We start from the raw sequence: 19667 nt of genomic DNA, 5'->3' as shown, positions 1-19667 counted from the left end.
AAAAGAGGATGTATAGTATTAATTGTGTGGCCAAGTTTATATGATATTTGAAATTAAAGTTTCGATAATGCTGATGTTATTTTTTAATTAAGATACTTTAATATTTGTGTTGCCCATATATAACATAAAATTTGTTCTTTACTTTCCTGCTTAAAAGAGAAAGTTGCAGTCTGCAGTGCAAGATGGATTTTAATATCCCATTAGACAAACAGAATGTCATTGTTGAAAATAAAGGACGGAAAGAAAATGTGTCACTTTTGGTAATGTATCGTTTATACCTTTATAGAACATGTTCAACCTAATTATTAAACATGTTATATCCTTCAACCCCTCTGTTTATGTTACTATCTGTCATGACTATAAAATGTATTATAAGACCATCAATTATTTTTAGATTTTCCAAATTATGGCATTAGAAAATACAAAAAAATTATCATTCAATAAAAAAGAATCAGACCTACCCCACAATATTGGCTTCATGACTTAGGGCTGAACCTAAACCACAATTAACTTTATCAAATTTAATAACAACATCATTTTCAATGTAAACAAAACTCTATATTCATGTATTGTTTTTTATTGTATTAACAGTATTATTTATTTAAAATATGATAAGAGAGGCAAAAGATACCAACATGACCAAAGTGACCTTTAAACATGTTAAACATGTTAAACTCACAAGTCAAAAATAAACTGAATCATGAATGCCAAGGCAAAAGAAAAAAAGACCAAAAGACAAACAACAGTACACAAAACACAACATAAAAAACTAAAGACTGAGCAACAGGAACCCCACAGGAAACAAGGGGTGATCTACAGTGCTAGGGATTAGGGAAGGATAACCATGATAACTTTGACCGTAAAACAATGAAAATACTTGATCTGAGGACACATTTATTGTCCTTTGATTTTCATTGCCTGCAAATATAGTCCCTAGTACATTGTAGTATGGACAGTGTATAAATTGCAAATTTTTTATCATACACCTTCCAAATTTATTTCTTTATACATGAATGTTATGCATAAAATATTAGATGATATTACATGTTAAAAAAAATTTGGTGCTGAATTTTTTTTTGCTATAAAATGATATGTGAACATGGTGAATAAGATCATGACTCGTAATCACTGATATAGTAACTTATATACGACTGCAAAAATTTGCAGCCATATAATGATATGGCAATGTCGTCATCCGAAGACATATGGTTTCCAGACAATAACTTGAGTATAAGCGTATGGATCTCTATGAATTTGTACCACAAGGTTCCATACCACAAAATAAAGGTTGGGATTGATTTTGGGGGTTATTGTCCTAACTGATTAGGAATTAGGGACCAAAAACAAGTATTTTTCTTGTTTCAGGACAATAATTTATGTGTAAGTGTATAGATCTCTATGAAATTGTATCACAAGGTTCCATACTATAAAAGGAAGGTTGGGATTGATATTGGGGGTTATGCCACAAACCATTAAGGTCAAAATGGTTCAAAATTGAATTTTGTTTGATTTCAACAAAAAATTAATTCTTGGGGTTCTTTTATATAATATACTGTCTCTTACCGTGTATTTAGATTTTGAATTTTGGGCCAGGTTTTCAAATTGGTCCAAATTAAGGTCCAAAGGGTCCAAAATAAAACTTTGTTTGATTTTAACAAAAAATGAATTCTTGGGGTTCTTTGATATGCTGAATCTAAGCATATAAATAGATTTTTGATTTTGGGCACAGTTTTCAAGTTGGTCCAAATTGGGGTCCAAAATATTTTTTTTTTTATTTCAACAAAAATTGAATATATGGGGTTCTTTGATATGTTGAATCTAACTGTGTATTTAGATTTTGGATGTTGGGTCCCGTTATCAAATTGTCCAAATTGAGGTCCAAAGGGTTCAAAATTAAATTTTTTGTTTGATTTCATCAAAAATTGAATTCTTGGGGTTCTTAAATGTGCTGAGTCTAAACATGGTATGTAGATTTTTTATTTTTTGGCCCAGTTTTCAAGTTGGTCCAAAATTAAACTTTGTTTGATTTCAATAAAAATTGAATATATGGGTTTCTTTGATATGCTGAATCTAACCGTGTATTTAGATTTTGGATTTTGGGTCCCATTATCAAATTGGTCTATATTGAGGTTCAAAGGGTCCAAAATTAAGTTTTTTGGGTAAATTTCTTCGAAAATTTAATTCTTGGGGTTCTTTGATATGCTGAATTTAACCATGTATTTAGATTTTGTATATAGGACCATAATAGGTAAATGTCCGATATCAAATTTATAAGTTCTGAAAGACCACATTCATTCTGTGTCAGAAATTTATGATATGTCAAATATTTAATCACAATCCAAATTCAAATATGTATCTAGCCTGCGACTTCTGTCGCAGAAAAAGCTCGACATAGGGTATGTGATCTGGCGGCGGCATTAACTAACTACTTTTAAGCTTGATATTTTAGAAGGTGGAAGACCTGGTTGCTTCATACTTTGTATATATAGATGCCTTATGTTATGAAGTTTCGGTCTATCATATGTCCATTGTCCTTGACCTCATTTCCATGGTTCAGTGACAATTTGAAAAAAAAGTTGATTTTTTAATGTTAATTTCTCTCTTATTATGAGTAATAGGTAGCTATATTTAGTATGTGCGTACCTTGCAAGGTTCTCGTGCCTGTCAGACAGTTTTCATCTGACCTCATTCCATGGATCAGTGAACAAGGTTAAGTTTTCATGGTCAAGTCCATATCTCAGATACTATAAGCAATAGGTCTACCATATTTGGCGTATGGAATGATTGTAAGGTGTACATGTCCAACTGGCAGGTGTCATCTGACCTTGACCTCATTTTCTTGGTTCAGTGGTTAAAGTGAAGTTTTTGTGTTTTGGTCTTTTTTTCAAATACTATACGCAATAGGTCAACTATATTTGGTGTATGGAATGATTGTAAGGTGTATATGTCTGTCTGTCAGGTATCATCTGAACTTGACCTTATTTTCATGGTTCATTGGTCAATATTAAGTTTTCATGGTTAAGTTTGTTTCTTAGATACTATAAGCAATTTGTCAACTATATTTAATGCATAGATTGATTGTAAGGTGTACATGTCTGTCTTGCATGGTTCATCTGACCTTGACCTCTTTTTCATGGTTCATTGGTCAATGTTAAGTTTTCCTGGTTACATGTAAGTTTGTTTCTAAGAAACTATAAGCAATAGGTCAACTATATTTGGTGTATGGACATGATGGAATGATTTTAAGGTGTACATGTATTTCTGGTTTGGTTTATCTGACCTTGACCTCATTTTCTTGGATCATGTTAACTTCATGTGATACTTGTAGTAAGGCTTTATATTTAGGATCAACATAAAATCAATGGTGTGCACTCTTGTTGTATTTATTTTCATTTTTATTGTCAATATTGATTTTCTCACTGTTATTGACATGATTGAGGAATTCCTCCTCATATTATTACACAGAGACAAGTTCCTATGGAGACAGTTGCTACCTCAGACACTGGGAAATTCAGAATTTCAAATGTAGTCGTCCTCCTTAGCAGTATATATATGTTGAGCTGTGCCATGTTGCTAAAATGTTGAAAATTAACAATCTGTGATAAGCCATGAATAACGAAAGATGAACAGGAATAGTCACAAAATACTAATTGTACTAATGGTCATGTTTTCTGCGTATTGATCATGGTGATATTTTAGATATGCTTTTTTTTAATATGGTGAATATGATAATTAATTTATTGTATTACATATTTAAGATCCAAACAACATTTTGAAGTTAGTATATTATTATTAAATGTATTATTATTTTTTCAATATAAAATGTATTTAATTTGAGGTGTATTTTTGACAGGATCCCCGTTGGAAAGAAGATTTACAGTTTGTTTCCTATCAAGCACCACCAGTAAATAATGGAGTAGCTATGGAGGAATGGAAAGATAGATTGAACTTTATTTCTGAGGATTTACACTGGCTATTACAACAACCCCATGATAAATTTTGGTGTCAGGTAGGTTGTAACATTAGTTTTAAATGTTAGATGTTAACCATTTTAACAGTTTTACATATATGATTGAGACAGCAACCAAAAGAAATACAAAATAAGTAATCTACAAAAAAAATGTAGATTCAAAGATAGACCATTATCGATCATGTCCTGAGTGACTAGACAGTTTGTATGTTAATTACAAGACTGATCTTCCATCAGCCAAAAAGTTCAATAGTTGACAGGAAATTTTAAGATATTCACAACAACTGCTGAAGTGGTTTTTATACGACCGCAAAAAAATTTTTGTGGTCGTATATTGGTATGACGTTGGCGTCGTCGTCGTCGTCGTCCGGCGTCGTCCGGCGTCGTCCGAAGACACATTGGTTTTCGCACTCTAACTTTAGTTTAAGTGAATGGATCTTTATGAAATTTTACCACAAGGTTCAATACCACAAAAGGAAGGTTGGGATTGATTTTGGGGGTTATGGTAATAACAGTAAAGGAATTAGGGGCCAAAAAGGGGCCAAAAATAAGCATTTTTGTAACTTCCAGACATAACTTGTGTGTTAGTGTATGGATCTCTCTGACATTGTACCACAAGGTTCCATATCACTAAAGGAATGCTGGGATTGATTTTGGGGGTAATTGCCTCCAAATTTTAGGAATTAGGGGCCAAAAAAGGGGCAAAAAACAAGCATTTTTCTAGTTTCATGACAATAACTTGTTTGTAAGTGTATGGATCTTTCTGAAATTGTACTACAAGGTTCCATATCACAAAGGGAAAGCTGGGTTTGAGTTTGGGGGTAATTGCCCTAAACATTTAGGAATTTGGGGCCAAAAAGGGGCCAAAAAACACATTTTTTTCTAGTTTCCAGACAATAACTTGTGTTCAAGTGTATGGATCTCTCTGAAATTGTACTGCAAGGTACCATACCACAATGGGAAGGCTGGGATTGAGTTTGGGGGTGATGAATCATAATGGGGGTTCAAAAAATTTTGGGGGGGGATTTATTTTTTTTTCCTTTTTTTTCTTTTTTTCCTTTTTTGTTTCTTTTAAAATTTTCCATTTTAAGTTGGTTATTTCTGATTTATATTTAAAATCAAATAATAATGATATGGTAGGAGATACACACCAAACAGGATGTGTAAATTATTATATAATAAGTATTGTGCAATAGCAAGAAATTTTCAATTGCACAGTATTGCACAATAGCAAGAAATCTTCAATTGCACAGTATTGCGCAATAGCAAGAAATCTTCAATTGCACAGTATTGCGCAATAGCAAGAAATATCCAATAGCACAATATTGCGCAATAGCAAGAAATTATCAATTGTACAGTATTGCGCAATAGCAAGAAATATTTAATAGCACAGGATTGTGCAAAAGAAGATACTTCCTATAAATTGCTTATTTCTTGACCAATTTCAATGGGGTTTTATTCTTGATTTCATGGGGTTCTTTAATATGCTGAATCTAACTGTGTATTTAGTTTTGGATTTTGGGCCCCATTTTTAAATTGGTCCACATTGAGGTCCAAAGGGTCCAAAATTAAACTTTGTTTGATTTCATCAAAAATTGAATTATTGGGGTTCTTTGATATGCCGAATCTAACTGTGTATTTAGATTCTTAAATTTTGGTTCCTTTTTCAAATTGGTCTACATTAAGGTCCAAAGGGTCCAAAATTAAACTTAGTTTGATTTTAACAAAAATTGAATTCTTAGGGTTCTTTGATATGCTGAATCTAAACATGTATTTAGATTTTTGATTATGGGCCCAGTTTTCAAGTTGGTCCAAATCGGGGTCCAAAATTAAACTTTGTTTGATTTCAACAAAAATTGAATATATGGGGTTCTTTGATATGCTGAATCTAACCATGTATTTAGATTTTTGATTTTTGTGCCCCGTTATCAACTTTGTCCACATTGAGGTCAAAAGGGTCCAAAATTAAACTTTGTTTGATTTCATCAAAAATTGAATTCTTGGGGTTCTTTGATATGCTGAATCTAACCATGTATTTAGATTTTGGATATTGGACCATAATAGGTGAATGTCCAATTTAAAATTTTTAAGTTCTTAGACCACATTCAATCTGTGTTAGAAACCTATGCTGTGTCAAATATTTAATCACAATCCAAATCCAAAGCTGTATCAAGCTTGAATGTTGTGTCCATACTTCCCCCAACTGTTCAGGGTTCGACCTCTGCGGTCGTATCAAGCTGCGCCCTGCGGAGCATTTTATTGAATTGTGACTTGGTCATTTACATGCTTTCTATATTCAATCTCAAATGCAGTTGGAGCATATTAAAGACATCAATAGAAGTAACTGTATATCAATGATCTTTTCAAGTTAGACCAATATCAAAGGCTAATTGACTCAGTCACAATTATGTGTCTGGTTAGGGACACATGTCTTCCTGCTGGCTGTTTAACCTTTTGACATGAGCTAGCATATTAAAAATCAGACTGAGTGTATTGGTCTTTTACAAAGCAGGGTATATTCACATCTCATCAACATGTTATTGTTCTAAACATGCATGTAATATTTGCTGCTGGACTTTGAGCAGCCATTCATCAATCAATCAATATATCTCTCTGAGCCATGATTTTATTTCTTATACTCAATCTCATCCTGAACATGCATGCAATATTTGCCACTGGACATTAAGCAAACATCAATCAATCTTATGCTCCATCATGTTATTGTTGGTATATAGCTTACAAGTGGTATATCCCCTTTGTATGTATGTATGTACGAAGATCCCTCCCGTGAAAGGAGCACCCCTCGATTAAATAAATTTCACAAGGTGTATATACTTGTTTTGTTTTAGGTGATACATGATAACACTTTACAGAACTTATTGGATACATACCTACGATTTTCACCTAGGTAAGTATATATATGCATGTTAAGGTTTTTATTAAAAAATAGAGAGGAAAACCATTTAATGTGGATTATTTTATTAACTTTGTGATATCTATATCCATCTTTAGGACTTTCTTTAGGACTTTGTTATAGTTGTTTTCAAAATGAAAAATGAAAAAATGATTGTAGTATTTTTGCAATGGCAATACTGATTTTGAGTTATATAATTATAAATCTGATCTATTCTCTTATATTATTATACCCCACGCAACGAGTTGCGGAGGGTATAATGTTTTTGACCCGTCAGTCCTGTTTCTTGTCATCGCAACTCCTCTCAAACCACACAACAGAATTTCACGAAACCTTTTTAGATAATAAGGACATACTATGTAGTTGTGCATATCGACAGGAAATTGCGATTCAATTTTTTTTCTAGGAGTTACGCCCCTTTGAACTTATTTGCTTCAATGTACTACTGCAACAGTTTGTCATCGCAACTCCTCTGATACCACACAACAGAATTTCATGAAACCGTTTTAGATAATAAGGACATACTATGTAGATGTGCATATCGACAGGAAATTACGGTTCAATTTTTTTTCTAGGAGTTACGCCCCTTTGAACTTATTTGCTTCAATGTACTACTGCAACAGTTTGTCATCGCAACTCCTCTGATACCACACAACAGAATTTCATGAAACCTTTCTAGATAATAAGGACATACTATGTAAATGTGCATATCGACAGGAAATTACGGTTCAATTTTTTTTCTAGGAGTTACGCCCCTTTGAACTTATTTGCTTCAATGTACTACTGCAACAGTTTGTCATTGCAACTCCTCTGAAACCACACAACATAATTTCATGAAACCTTTTTAGATAATAAGGACATACTATGTAGATGTGCATATCGACAGGAAATTACGGTTCAATTTTTTTTTCTTATACAATTTTTTTTTCTTACGCATATTTTATTTCTCCAATGACAATGTGGAGACGTGGGGTATGTGAGCGCGCTCACTAAGGTTCTTTAATTTTGAAATAAAATGTGTTTTAATTATGATACATGCATAAAGAAAATCATTTATTCCAAATAATTAACCAAAATTTTTCAGAAAAGATACTGTAATGACTGAATTTTTGTCCAAATTAAGATTTTTTTATACGACCGCAAAAAAATTTTTGTGGTCGTATATTGGTATGACGTTGGCGTCGTCGTCGTCGTCGTCGTCCGGCGTCGTCGTCGTCCGGCGTCGTCGTCCGAATACACATTAGTTTTCGCACTCTAACTTTAGTTTAAGTGAATGGATCTCAATGAAATTTTACCATAAGGTTCAATACCACAAAAGGAAGGTGGGGATTGATTTTGGGGGTTATGGTACTTACAGTTAAGGAATTAGGGGCCAAAAGGGGCCAAAAATAAGCATTTTTGTAACTTCCAGACATAACTTGTGTGTAAGTGTATGGATCTCTCTGACATTGTACCACAAGGTTCCATATCACAAAGGGAATGCTGGGATTGATTTTGGGGGTAATTGCCTCCAAATTTTAGGAATTGGGGGCCAAAAAGGGGCAAAAAACAAGCATTTTTCTAGTTTCATGACAATATCTTGTTTGTAAGTGTATGGATCTTTATGAAATTGTACTACAAGGTTCCATATCACAAAGGGAATACTGGGATTGATTTTTGGGGTAATTTCCTCCAAATTTTAGGAATTAGGGGCAAAAAAGGGGCAAAAAAAAAGCATTTTTCTAGTTTCATGACAATAACTTGTTTGTAGGTGTATGGATCTTTATGAAATTGTACTACAAGGTTCCATATCACAAAGGGAAGGCTGGGATTGATTTTGGGGGTTTTCCCTCAAAATTTTAGTAATTAGGGGCCATAAAAGGGCAAAAAAAACATGCATTTTTCTAGTTTCAGGACAATAACTTGTGTGTAAGTGTATGGATCTTTATGAAATTGTACTGCAAGGTTCCATATCACAAAGGGAAAGCTGGAATTGAGTTTGGGGTAATTGCCGTAAACGTTTAGGAATTTGGGGCCAAAAAGGGGCCAAAAAACAAGCATTTTTCTAGTTTCCAGACAATAACTTGTGTTCAAGTGTATGAATCTCTCTGAAATTGTACTGCAAGGTACCATACCACAAAGGGAAAGCTGAGATTGAGTTTGGGGGTGATGAATCATAAGGGGGTTCAAAAAATTGGGGGGGGGGGGATTTTTTTTTCCTTTTTTTTCTTTAACATTTTCCATTTTAAATTGGTTATTTCTGATTTATATATAAAAGCAAATAATAATGATATGGTTTGAATAGGCATACATGTGAACCTCCCGACGGGAGTACAATAATCCCGTTTTCAGGGGTCTCCTCCCGACCTCCCGTTGAAGAGGAAAAAATCCCGTGTATGAAATTTTTCATGAATGAAAAATTTCTGCCCAACATATCATCTCAGGCATCTGGTGTAACTGACATTACCTGAAGTTATATTTTACCTGTAAATCAATTAACATGCATAATTATATGGCTTCACTTGTCAGCTTGGGTGTCAAACATACAGGTAATCAACGATTTTTACCTCAGGCTAACTGCCGTTGTGTAACAAAAACTGTGTATTTATTGGGTTACTTCCCTTGATTTATCCTGTTTTAAGTTACTTTCCTTTTAATAATGAAAATTTTTAAAAGAATATAAATAAAATATAAATTGAACAAATAATCATAAAAGGATGGTTATTAAATGATTTTAAATGTCTTAGGACAAATAAAAAAATAATAATTTGAAAATTATTTGAGGATTCTAGACTTCCTTTCAAGGCTTAAATTGAAATTTATATAATAACTATGACCCTAATTTTACAGATAAAATGAATTTTTGAGTTTGCAAATAATACTCATTCTCTGTAACCACTTAAACTTTTTCGGCACACATAGTCACCGATCTTTCTGAAAATTGGCTGATATGTATATCCTATTAGCCTAGTCAGAAAAATAATGCCAACCGATATATATATTGGTTGGTTACCATGGTAACAGCGGAGAAAGTTGGGAATTTTGAGAAAAATACAATATTTGGTGAAGTGTGGTGAAATTATGCGGCTACATCTATTAAAAAGAAGCACAAAAACAATTTATTTCAGCCTTGCTTTTATCAAAAATCAAAAAAAGTTATGGGGAATCTACCTAGAAACATCTGGAATTAATTTCTAAAAAATGGTCATTGTGCAATATTCCTCACAATACGAATTATCTCCCTTTGACGGGTTACACTAATGGCTGGACCAAGACGAAAATGCTAATAACTTTTTTATTTCTTAAAAAAATTGTCAAATTTGAATTGCTATAAATTTAGTCCATTTAATACATAAATATAAGAAAAAATATAGAAAACTTTTAAATCTTCATAAAACGTGACCTGACCAACGCTGACAATGACAGGACCAAACGAAAATGCTCATTACTTTTTTATTTCTTAAAGGATTTATGTTAAATTTGAAATATAATAAAATTTGATCATTTGATATATAACTATATGAAAAAATATAGAAAAAAATATTAAAAAATTCCGAAAAATTCCGAAAACGTGACCCTTCTAACGTTGACAATGGCCTGACCAACAACAGCAATGACCTAACCGATGAAAATTTCTGTGTTATTTTATATCATTAAAAAAATAGGGTGAAAATATATGTTTTTGGCTTAAAAAAAACTTGACCTGACCAACGTTGACTGTGTCCTGATCGTTGTACTACCTAATACTTATTTATATCTGATAGGATTTGCTTAAAATTTATATAAAAAAAAACCCATTAAGATTGAATGGTAAAGTCTTTATCAAATAATAAAAAAACAGGGAAAAACAGTTTAGGGTACTGTGACGGGCACCAGGTTATTTAAACTTTTTATGGTATTGAGAAGTATATTGTATTTTACTGTGTTGTAAATTATGTTGTATATAACCGGTTATAATTTGACATGTTTGATCACAAATATAAAGTAACACACAAAAGGTGTGAAGTAGGCCAAAAATACATGTAAGTTGATAAATCCAATATAATTGTTTTTTAATATTTTCATAACAGTAAATAATTATTTCCACGCACAACTTAAGGCATGCCGAGCCTTGTGTAGGATATCCTGGTAGTTTTAAATATTTTCATAAAAAAATAAACATTAATAATATATAAGTAAACATATTCAACGACTTAGCTTGAGGTATGCCAAATGTTCTCGAAAGTCAATACATTTATCGTTTGCTAATATGTTTGAAAAGCATTTTATATTTTCTTATTTGATAATATTAATGGTTCAATCTAAGTGTTTCTATAAATTTGATGCAAAGCCTATTACATATAAATAGATATAAAGTAATTTTTCCTGGTCATGATAACGGTCGGAATATAGGACAGAAAGTCACAGACAGAAAGTCACAGACAAAAAGTCAAGGACAAAAAGTCACATGTATATATGTTATAAACATTGAGTCCCGTTTCAAAGTAAAATCTAATTTTTGTTTTTGTTAAAAGAAAGACAACATACTAATTTTGAGAAACATCTTTCTGTAATGGGCTTTCAGCATGGTCAGTGAAAATCAAATTATATGTACATGTATATAATTCTTTTAAAGTTACCCTTTCACGGTAAAGAGTTATCATAATTTATGGTCAATATTTTTTAATTTGCTGCTAAAAATCCATAAAGATAATTGTTATTTTCTCAAATTTCAATAATCCAATGCCTAATACTAATGTTAAGATAGTGCTACCATAGGCGGATCCAGGGGCCCTGAGGGCCCATCCCCTCCTTATTTATTGGAAATATTTGGTTGATTACATATGGAATCACTGAAGCATAGATGTAGCGGGCCATCACTTTAGGCAGTCAGTGTGACCCCTTATATGAAAATTGTCCAGATGGTATATTTCCCCCCACTGCTCGTTTTAAGACAGATCCTCCCCGGCCAGAATGGCACACAAAAAATGTGTCGGATGGATACCAGGGACCATCGGGTCAACGGCCGACAGTACCCGCCCTTGTTGGTTACGCCCTTTGTTTGCTAAAGATCCCTTGTGTTAATTCTTTTAGGGGCACCCAAGTTGACCTATTGAAATTTCTGTCCTTGTCCAATTGATCCCGATTTCCAGTGATATTTCAAATTGTCCGCCTTCATCCCAGCCTACCCATATTGCCGGACCTTTTTGAAATTGTCTATTTTTTTCAACTTCACCTAAAAAATGATCTTCATGTAGATACTCATCATCCAATAATACAATAATATTCAAAACGTATACATGCTTTGCCATTTCAACATTGAGTTTAATAATGAATAAGAAAAATAAACAGCTCATAATATAGGTATTTTTTTCCTTTATAGAAAGAAAGGTTAGATGGTCAATTATCATTTTACTCTTTTTGTTCTATTTTGTATTGTGTTGAAGTGTGTCAAATTATTGCCTTTGATTATTTTGGGTCAGTAGACTAGCACTGGACCAACAATGTTCTTATTAAATTTATTGATTTTGTTCTCTTCCGAAATATGCATGAGATATTTGACACTGGACACAAAGCAAACCATAACTAATCGATCATTTTATTTTTACAAAATCCTACCCTCCCCCCATCCCCCCCCCAACGATATTGATTATTTTCATTTGTGTTTATTTCTGTGCCTCACACAAACAATTTTAAGCTTGGCCTTTCTTGAACTGTCAATGTTCTGATTGTATCTTCTTAATATTATGTATAAATAGTTAGGAGCTAGTAGCTAGTAGCTAAAATTCCAAACTGTCAACACCAAGTGGCACTTTGATCTTTAATCTTCACTACAGCATTTGAATACTAGTTGATGGACTGACTTGTAAAAGCCATCATTCTTTGACACTGCATTAAATTGAAAACTTACAGAAGAGAGTTTTTGTATGAGAGATTTAGTCTATTTTCAAGCGTTTTCCAAGTTTATGCATATATACATGTAATTTGTTGTTTCTATGGCAACACTATCACTAATAATGCCTGGAATATTATTATTTTTTCTCAAATACAAGAAAACCTGCTTATTGACTAGAGGTATAGGGGGATGGTTGAGATCTCAAAAAACATGTTTAACCCCGCCGCATTTTTCGCCTGTCCCAAGTCAGGAGCCTCTGGCCTTTGTTAATCTTGTATCATTTTTAATTTTAGTTTCTTGTGTATAATTTGGAGTTTAGTATGACGTCCATTATCACTGAACTAGTATACATATTTGTTTAGGGGCCAGCTGAAGGACGCCTCCGGGTGCGGGAGTTTCTCGCTGCATTGAAGACCCATTGGTGGCCTTCGGCTGTTGTCTGCTCTTTGGTCGGGTTGTTGTCTCTTTGACACATTCCCCATTTCCATTCTCAATTTTATTATGTAAGCAAAACTGTATACATTCATTGTTATATGTATCGAAGTTCATTAAAACGCATTTGTAAAAATTAGTACTTATCCGTATTTTTGCAAATGAACTACTTGTTTCCATGGCAACACATTCAATGGCAAATATTGTACAATTGAATATGTAAATTTTGAAATGATTTTGTTTGTTTTTTTCTAGATTGAGTAATTGTTTTTCTTGCATATTTTTCATGATTATGAAAACAGACTGAAATTTCTTTATAATCAGCACTTTTATCCAGAATACAGAAATTGTGTTTGTTTCCTTCAAGTGGTAACACCATTATCGAAATACTAAACTAGCAAAATCATTCATATATACACATGTGTGTATACAGTGAAACTTAATAAGTGTTTAAGTTTTCCTACTTTTGTGCACATTTAAGAAACTAACTGAAACTTTTTTCAAAATTGTTTTAAATTTGTGTATCAAAATGAAATTGTTTCCATAGCAACACAGTTAAAACTATCATACCGTTATATATGAATATGTTTAAAATTTTGATGATAACAATAATTTCTACATATTGTATATTTATTAATTTTTTTCTGACTGCAGAGTTAGGTTTTAAAACATTTTTTTTCAAAATTAAAAAAAAAAAAATTTTCTGAAAAAATGAAAACTAAGCATTTTGTATCCATGGTAACAAAATATCGAGACATACTTCCCCATTACTTTTTCGCATCATTGATAAGATAAGACTATGATATTTATGAATTCATGTTTGACTTAACCTCAGGTGTCCGCAAACAATTATGGTGAGCATTCAAAAATGACATCAAAAGGGTATTTTTTACCTAATGCAAACCACATAAAAAGGGGGGTATATGTGATTATGATTGAAATGAAATATGAAAATATCAGTTATTAAATTACATTAATAAAATGCATATATATAATGAAATCATAAAACAATATTCATTCTCTTAATTATTTATTATGAAAAATTATGTTGAAAATAGCCTTTTTCAGCTTAAAATCATAGATATTCAGAAGAGGTAAAACTGGTCATCGGTTGCTATGGCAACCGATATGCTTAGCAACCAAAATTTTGCCATTTTTTGTTTGTTTCATCAAGACTAGTAAGTGTGTGAAGTTTGAAGAAAATCCATGACCATGCGTGCCACACTCCCTATATAAGAGTTTAAATTGTTACAGAGAACCAGTAATAAAAACTATTTGCAAGAGAAAAAATAAAAAATAAAAACTATTTGCAGATAGCTAAACAAATGTTCTGGTTGCAATGATTGTTTTATAGAATATGAAGTAAAAAATTTAAAGAACATACTGGAAAAATACAATGTTAGATTGAACATGTAGAATATAAAGATGGAGAAACTTTATAAGTACAAGGGTACTATAAACATAATAAATTGGATGGAAAGTTGAAGAAAACACACTTTAAAAGACCATTTTTACAGCACACGGTTACATTTACAACAAAATTAATGTCGATTAAAAACCTCCTGATCTGAGTCCTAATCTCCTGACCAAAATTTCCCAATCTCCTGATCTGAGTTTCACAGTCCATCACATGTATGAATAGGTAAATTGAAAATTTTTAAGTTCTTAGACCACTTTCATTCTGTGTCAGAAACCTATGCTGTGTCAAATATTTAATTACAATCCAAATTCAGTGCTGTATCAAGCTTTAATGTTGTGTCCATACTTGCCCCAACTGTTCAGGGTTCGACCTCTGCGGTCGTATCAAGCTGCGCCCCAGCGGAGCATTTTATTTTAGTAAGTACTGAACTAACTTTTGCAACAGAAAAAAATCAAAGAAATGTATACTTTAAAACATTGCTTTTCTGTTTTTAAAACTAGTAAATATAAGTATTAATTGACTTTCAACATGCCAAATCCACAAATTGTTTGTCTTATTAATTGTACTATTTGAAAACTAGAAATATTAAAAATCTTCCTTGCTGTATACAATGGATTCATTATTAATATTCGTTGAATACCAATTTAGAGATTACAGGGGAATCATGAATTTAAATAATCAATAAATTATAAATTTTCTTTAGGAATATATGCAGACTTTGGCAAAAGCACAAAAATTAAAGTTTTCCTCATCCATGAAAATTGGTGCCCATGAAAATATTATATGAATCTACAGTATACAATTAAAATGATATGGTAATTTTCATTGTTGACAGGTCATATGATGTGATATACCACTTGACAGATGATATACAGTCCATACATAATGAGGTCCATAGACTGGTGTTTATGACATGTTTGAGAATGGCAACATTTAAAGAGTCACAGGTATAAAGAAATTACCTTAGTTATTTATTTGTCAGATTTTAATGTTTTGCTATTTGGTAGGTATTGCTGACAAAATTTCCAAAATTGATGAGTTGATCTCTAATATAATATTAACTCTCTTCTAACTTAAGCTTTTACTTTGAAGCCAATATTTTTTTACGAAATACTGATATTTATGAACTGTGGATTAATTATAATTTGTTGGGTTCTTATTTTTCTTTGATTTCGTGGGTATTGATGAACCACAAATTAAAGTGTTCAACGAAGTTTCAATTTCCTATTGGCTTGTATACAGAAATTGCCAAAAACCTTGAAATCAATTTTCTACAAAACTGTAGTTTTTCCTCAATCCACGAAAATAGTGCCAACAAAAATAAATGAATCCACAGTATAAATCGTTTTAGTAAATATTTTTTAAAGGTCTATAATGGTTTACCTATAATGACCTATAATGGTTTACTTTTATAAATTGTAACTTGGATGGAGAGTTGTCTCATTGGCACTCATACCACATCTTCCTATATCTATACCTCAGAGTATGACCAGAATGTATATATACTGTGAATTCATTATTTTTCGTGGAAGACCAATTTTTGTGTAGGTCATGGGTATATGTGAACGATGAATTTCAATGTTAGTCCAAGTACATATTTTCTATAGTCGTGTTTGCAGACTTTGGTAAAAAAAACACCAAATCAAATATCCACAAAAATTTTAATTTTCCTCAATCCACAAAAATTGGTTCCCATGAAAATAAGCGAATCCACAGTAGAATTTATGATGATACATGTTATATTTGTTGGTTATAACATTTATGATAACAAGACTTAAGTTAATATGAGGTGTTATTATTGATGTCAAAATGAATTTGTATATCCTTGGTTTTCAGTAGAGATTTCAGTATAAATCAGACTATACTTATTATGTGTATATGCTCTAATGTTACCATATAATATAAAAATAAGAGATGTGGTATGATTGCCAATGAGACAACTATCCACCAAAATTCAAATGAAGTTGATGTAAGCAATTATAGGCAACCGTATGGCCTTCAACAATGAGAAAAACCCATACCGTATAATCGACTATAAAAGACCCCGACATGAATGATATGAAACAATTCAATTGAGAAAACTAACGGCCAAATTTATAACAAAACCAAATTACGAAAAACAAATATGACCGACATGAACCAATGACAACCACTGAACTACAGGCTCCTGCATTTATACAGGTATCTTTGGGAGATATGTATATTTACCAATTGACTTCATAAAAATTATGTTAAAATTCTGAAATTTTTTTTTATCGAAATGTTCTTTGTTTATTTAATTCAAGCTTTAATTATTTATATACTATTCAAGAATTACTCTGCTTAATTTAGCCCATTTCGACAATTACAGTTCTGTTGTTACAAAATTTATTATTAAGTAATCTTGTATTTGCATGATTCTGAAGAAGTTTTTTTCATTATAGGAACATCATATAACACCTAGTGTGTTTGGTGAGATCGTGTATGAAAACTTTTTATTTGACATTCCTAAGATATTTGACCTTTGTGTACTGTATGGCGAGGGAAATGGTCCGCTGTTGACAAAGATGGTAGATAACATTTTCACTCAGCAACCAAAATATAATGATGATTTATGCTGTGCTATTCCTACAGTCATACAGGTAATGTATTCCTATTATCAGTTTAATGTATAATGTTTAATTATTATAAGACAAAGTATACCAAAGAATAAATGGTTATTAAACATTTGATTGTTAAAGTTGATGATTATATGTGTAATGATCCAATGGCAGGACTTTAATCTACTAATTTTCATGGATTTCATGGAATTATAGTTTAGCAAAACATGATGGTCCATTGTTTAATTATGTGCAATGTTTAAAAACAATAATTTTAAAAACCCATTGAAAATTTATTTTTCTACAAACCTTGAAACTTTGAAGCCACAAATAAACTATTTTGACAATAATTTTTAAAATCATTTATCATTTTTTCTTTTTTTCTATTTATACATGTAAATAAGACAAACATTATAGATTGAACTTTTTAAAACTCAGATGAAATTATACAACATATATGCAGTTATGATATTATTGATAATTTGATATTTACTATATTGTAGGTCTTTCATGATATTGCAGAAAAATGTGGAATTTCAATAGACAAACATGGAAGTTTGTCACCACAGAAACTAAGCAGTCCAAGGACAGATAACTCTCCATTAATAACCATGCTTATCTCAGATTTCCAGGATATTGTTCTATATTTAGCAGATATAGCCTTGACCTTGGCAAATTTCCTGGAGATCCATCCTCAGTCCTGTGACCTGTTCCTCCAAGAACTGTTTATACCTAGGTATAGCTGAGTTGTACTCAGGGCTTCCAAAATTATTTTAAGCCAGCCGGACATTTTATATATTATCCCGATTTTAATCCCTTAAGACAAAATAAGCAAAAGGCAATTATGGTAATCAGTTGCCGAGTTGGCCATCCCCATGATTGACATTAAAAAAAAACGATATTAAACTTTCTTTGATTCAAATTTGAAGTTCTGACGTAAACTGTTAAATTGGCAGTGCTTCATTCGAAGTGTGCAACATCAGCGTACTTATATCTGCCTTAGACTCTTTATTTGTGCAAAATAACGTTGTCAAAAACTTTACTTTCGTTTTTTGAAATAATACCGGATGTTATCTTGACAATGGTAAAACATGGACCAGAGACGGATACGTAAATTCCGTATACGTTTGCAAAGTATGAAATCTTTCTACGTTATTTCTTCAAGAATATATTCGAAATAAACGTGAGATAAAGGTATCAATGACAATTTAAGCATTTTTTGAAGAAATTAGGATGCATAATTAAATGTCACACCTGCGCACATGCACACATGTGTACTAGTTCAAACAGAGACATGTCTCTGGTTCAAACAACGTGGTTATGACGATTTTTCATTTTCACCTTTTTAATTTTTTCATCAAATCATATTTGTAAACGTATTTCTGATAATTTAAATCTTTTTGACTAAATTAATTAGATGCAAACCTGCTGAAATGTAAGAAAATAACTTTGAATAGACCGATCAATGTCCGGTTCAAAATAGTTTACCTGTCACCTGAACAGGTAAATTTCAGCTGTCCGACAACTAATTAGCCTTGATTAAAATGAGAAGGTATTAAAGTAGGGGTTGTTTTGATAGTACTTAATGATCATGTCACTTTTATGACCGGAAATGTGTGGCTGTTAAAGGCAAAATGTTGGGTCAAAAAGATCGTGAATTATGTTAAATTGACCGTCTCTTAAGAAAGCCTTGAAAACTAAAAAGAAGATGACCGTTTCATGCTTTTCCCAGCCGGACTTTTACCGGACATTATACAAATGTTCAGCATATATGACCGTTTTGGAAGCCTTGGTTGTACTTAAGAGTAGTAATTATACCCACTTTAAAAGTGGGGACAATATAGCAATCACCTTGTCCATCATTCAATCTGTTAGTCCAACAAATATTTTCATCACACTTTTCTTAGAAACTACTAATAAACATGACTTCACATTTGTTTAGTTTGCTTTTTTCTTTTTTTTTTTTTTTGACAGTGACGAGTTGTAACATGTTAGCACATTTCAGATTTGAGAGGGGGTATCAACTGACTTTTGAGTTATTTTTCCAATTAAAAAAACTATGTGCAATTACAGATTAGGATATGTAAACTTAACAACACAAAACATTTTTCTTTCCATTGAATATTAATGGATTTAATCTCCCCAACCTTAGACAATTTAACTTTTCAGTAGGCAACTAACTCCTCTTACATGCTGCATTATATATTCATGAAACTTTGTACCTTGAAAGATCCTAATATGAAGATGTGAATATAATAAGAACATCCTGATCCATTAACTTATCCCAGAGTAATGGGACTAATGGCCTTTTGAACTTTGACAATTTTTATACTATTTAGTGTGCACTGTGAGGTTGTGACTCCTCTTTTGTGCTTCAGTATATTTTCATGAAACTTTGTACAATATAAAATCTCAATATGAAGATGAACATATTAAAAGAGCATCCTGGTCTGTTGACAAATCCCAGAGTAATGCTCTTTTGAACATAAAAAATATAT

General features: G+C 31.9%; 1 protein-coding gene and 1 long non-coding RNA gene across 2 annotated transcripts in view; both read left to right on the top strand.

The window, feature by feature from the left end:
* The first annotated feature begins 151 nt into the window (after nt 1–151).
* Nucleotides 152–19667, top strand: part of LOC127700228 (activating signal cointegrator 1 complex subunit 2-like) — a 47346-nt gene continuing 27830 nt past the window's right edge. The window contains exons 1-6 of the mRNA XM_052203651.1: nt 152–260; nt 3854–4009; nt 6820–6878; nt 15426–15537; nt 17014–17211; nt 17673–17905. Coding sequence (XP_052059611.1) covers nt 183–260; nt 3854–4009; nt 6820–6878; nt 15426–15537; nt 17014–17211; nt 17673–17905 — 836 coding nt within the window. The 5' untranslated portion in view covers nt 152–182. The remainder of the gene's footprint in view (nt 261–3853; nt 4010–6819; nt 6879–15425; nt 15538–17013; nt 17212–17672; nt 17906–19667) is intronic.
* LOC127700247 (uncharacterized) lies at nt 8011–8737 on the top strand. Its single transcript, XR_007981510.1, has 2 exons — nt 8011–8505; nt 8667–8737. It is a non-coding gene; the product is annotated as an uncharacterized LOC127700247 (long non-coding RNA).

This window comes from Mytilus californianus, unplaced genomic scaffold (assembly GCF_021869535.1).
Source record: "Mytilus californianus isolate M0D057914Y unplaced genomic scaffold, xbMytCali1.0.p SCAF_5, whole genome shotgun sequence".
Lineage (NCBI taxonomy): Eukaryota > Metazoa > Mollusca > Bivalvia > Mytilida > Mytilidae > Mytilus > Mytilus californianus.
Note: the sequence above shows the minus strand (reverse complement) of the source record. Positions and strands in the feature narration are given on the sequence as shown.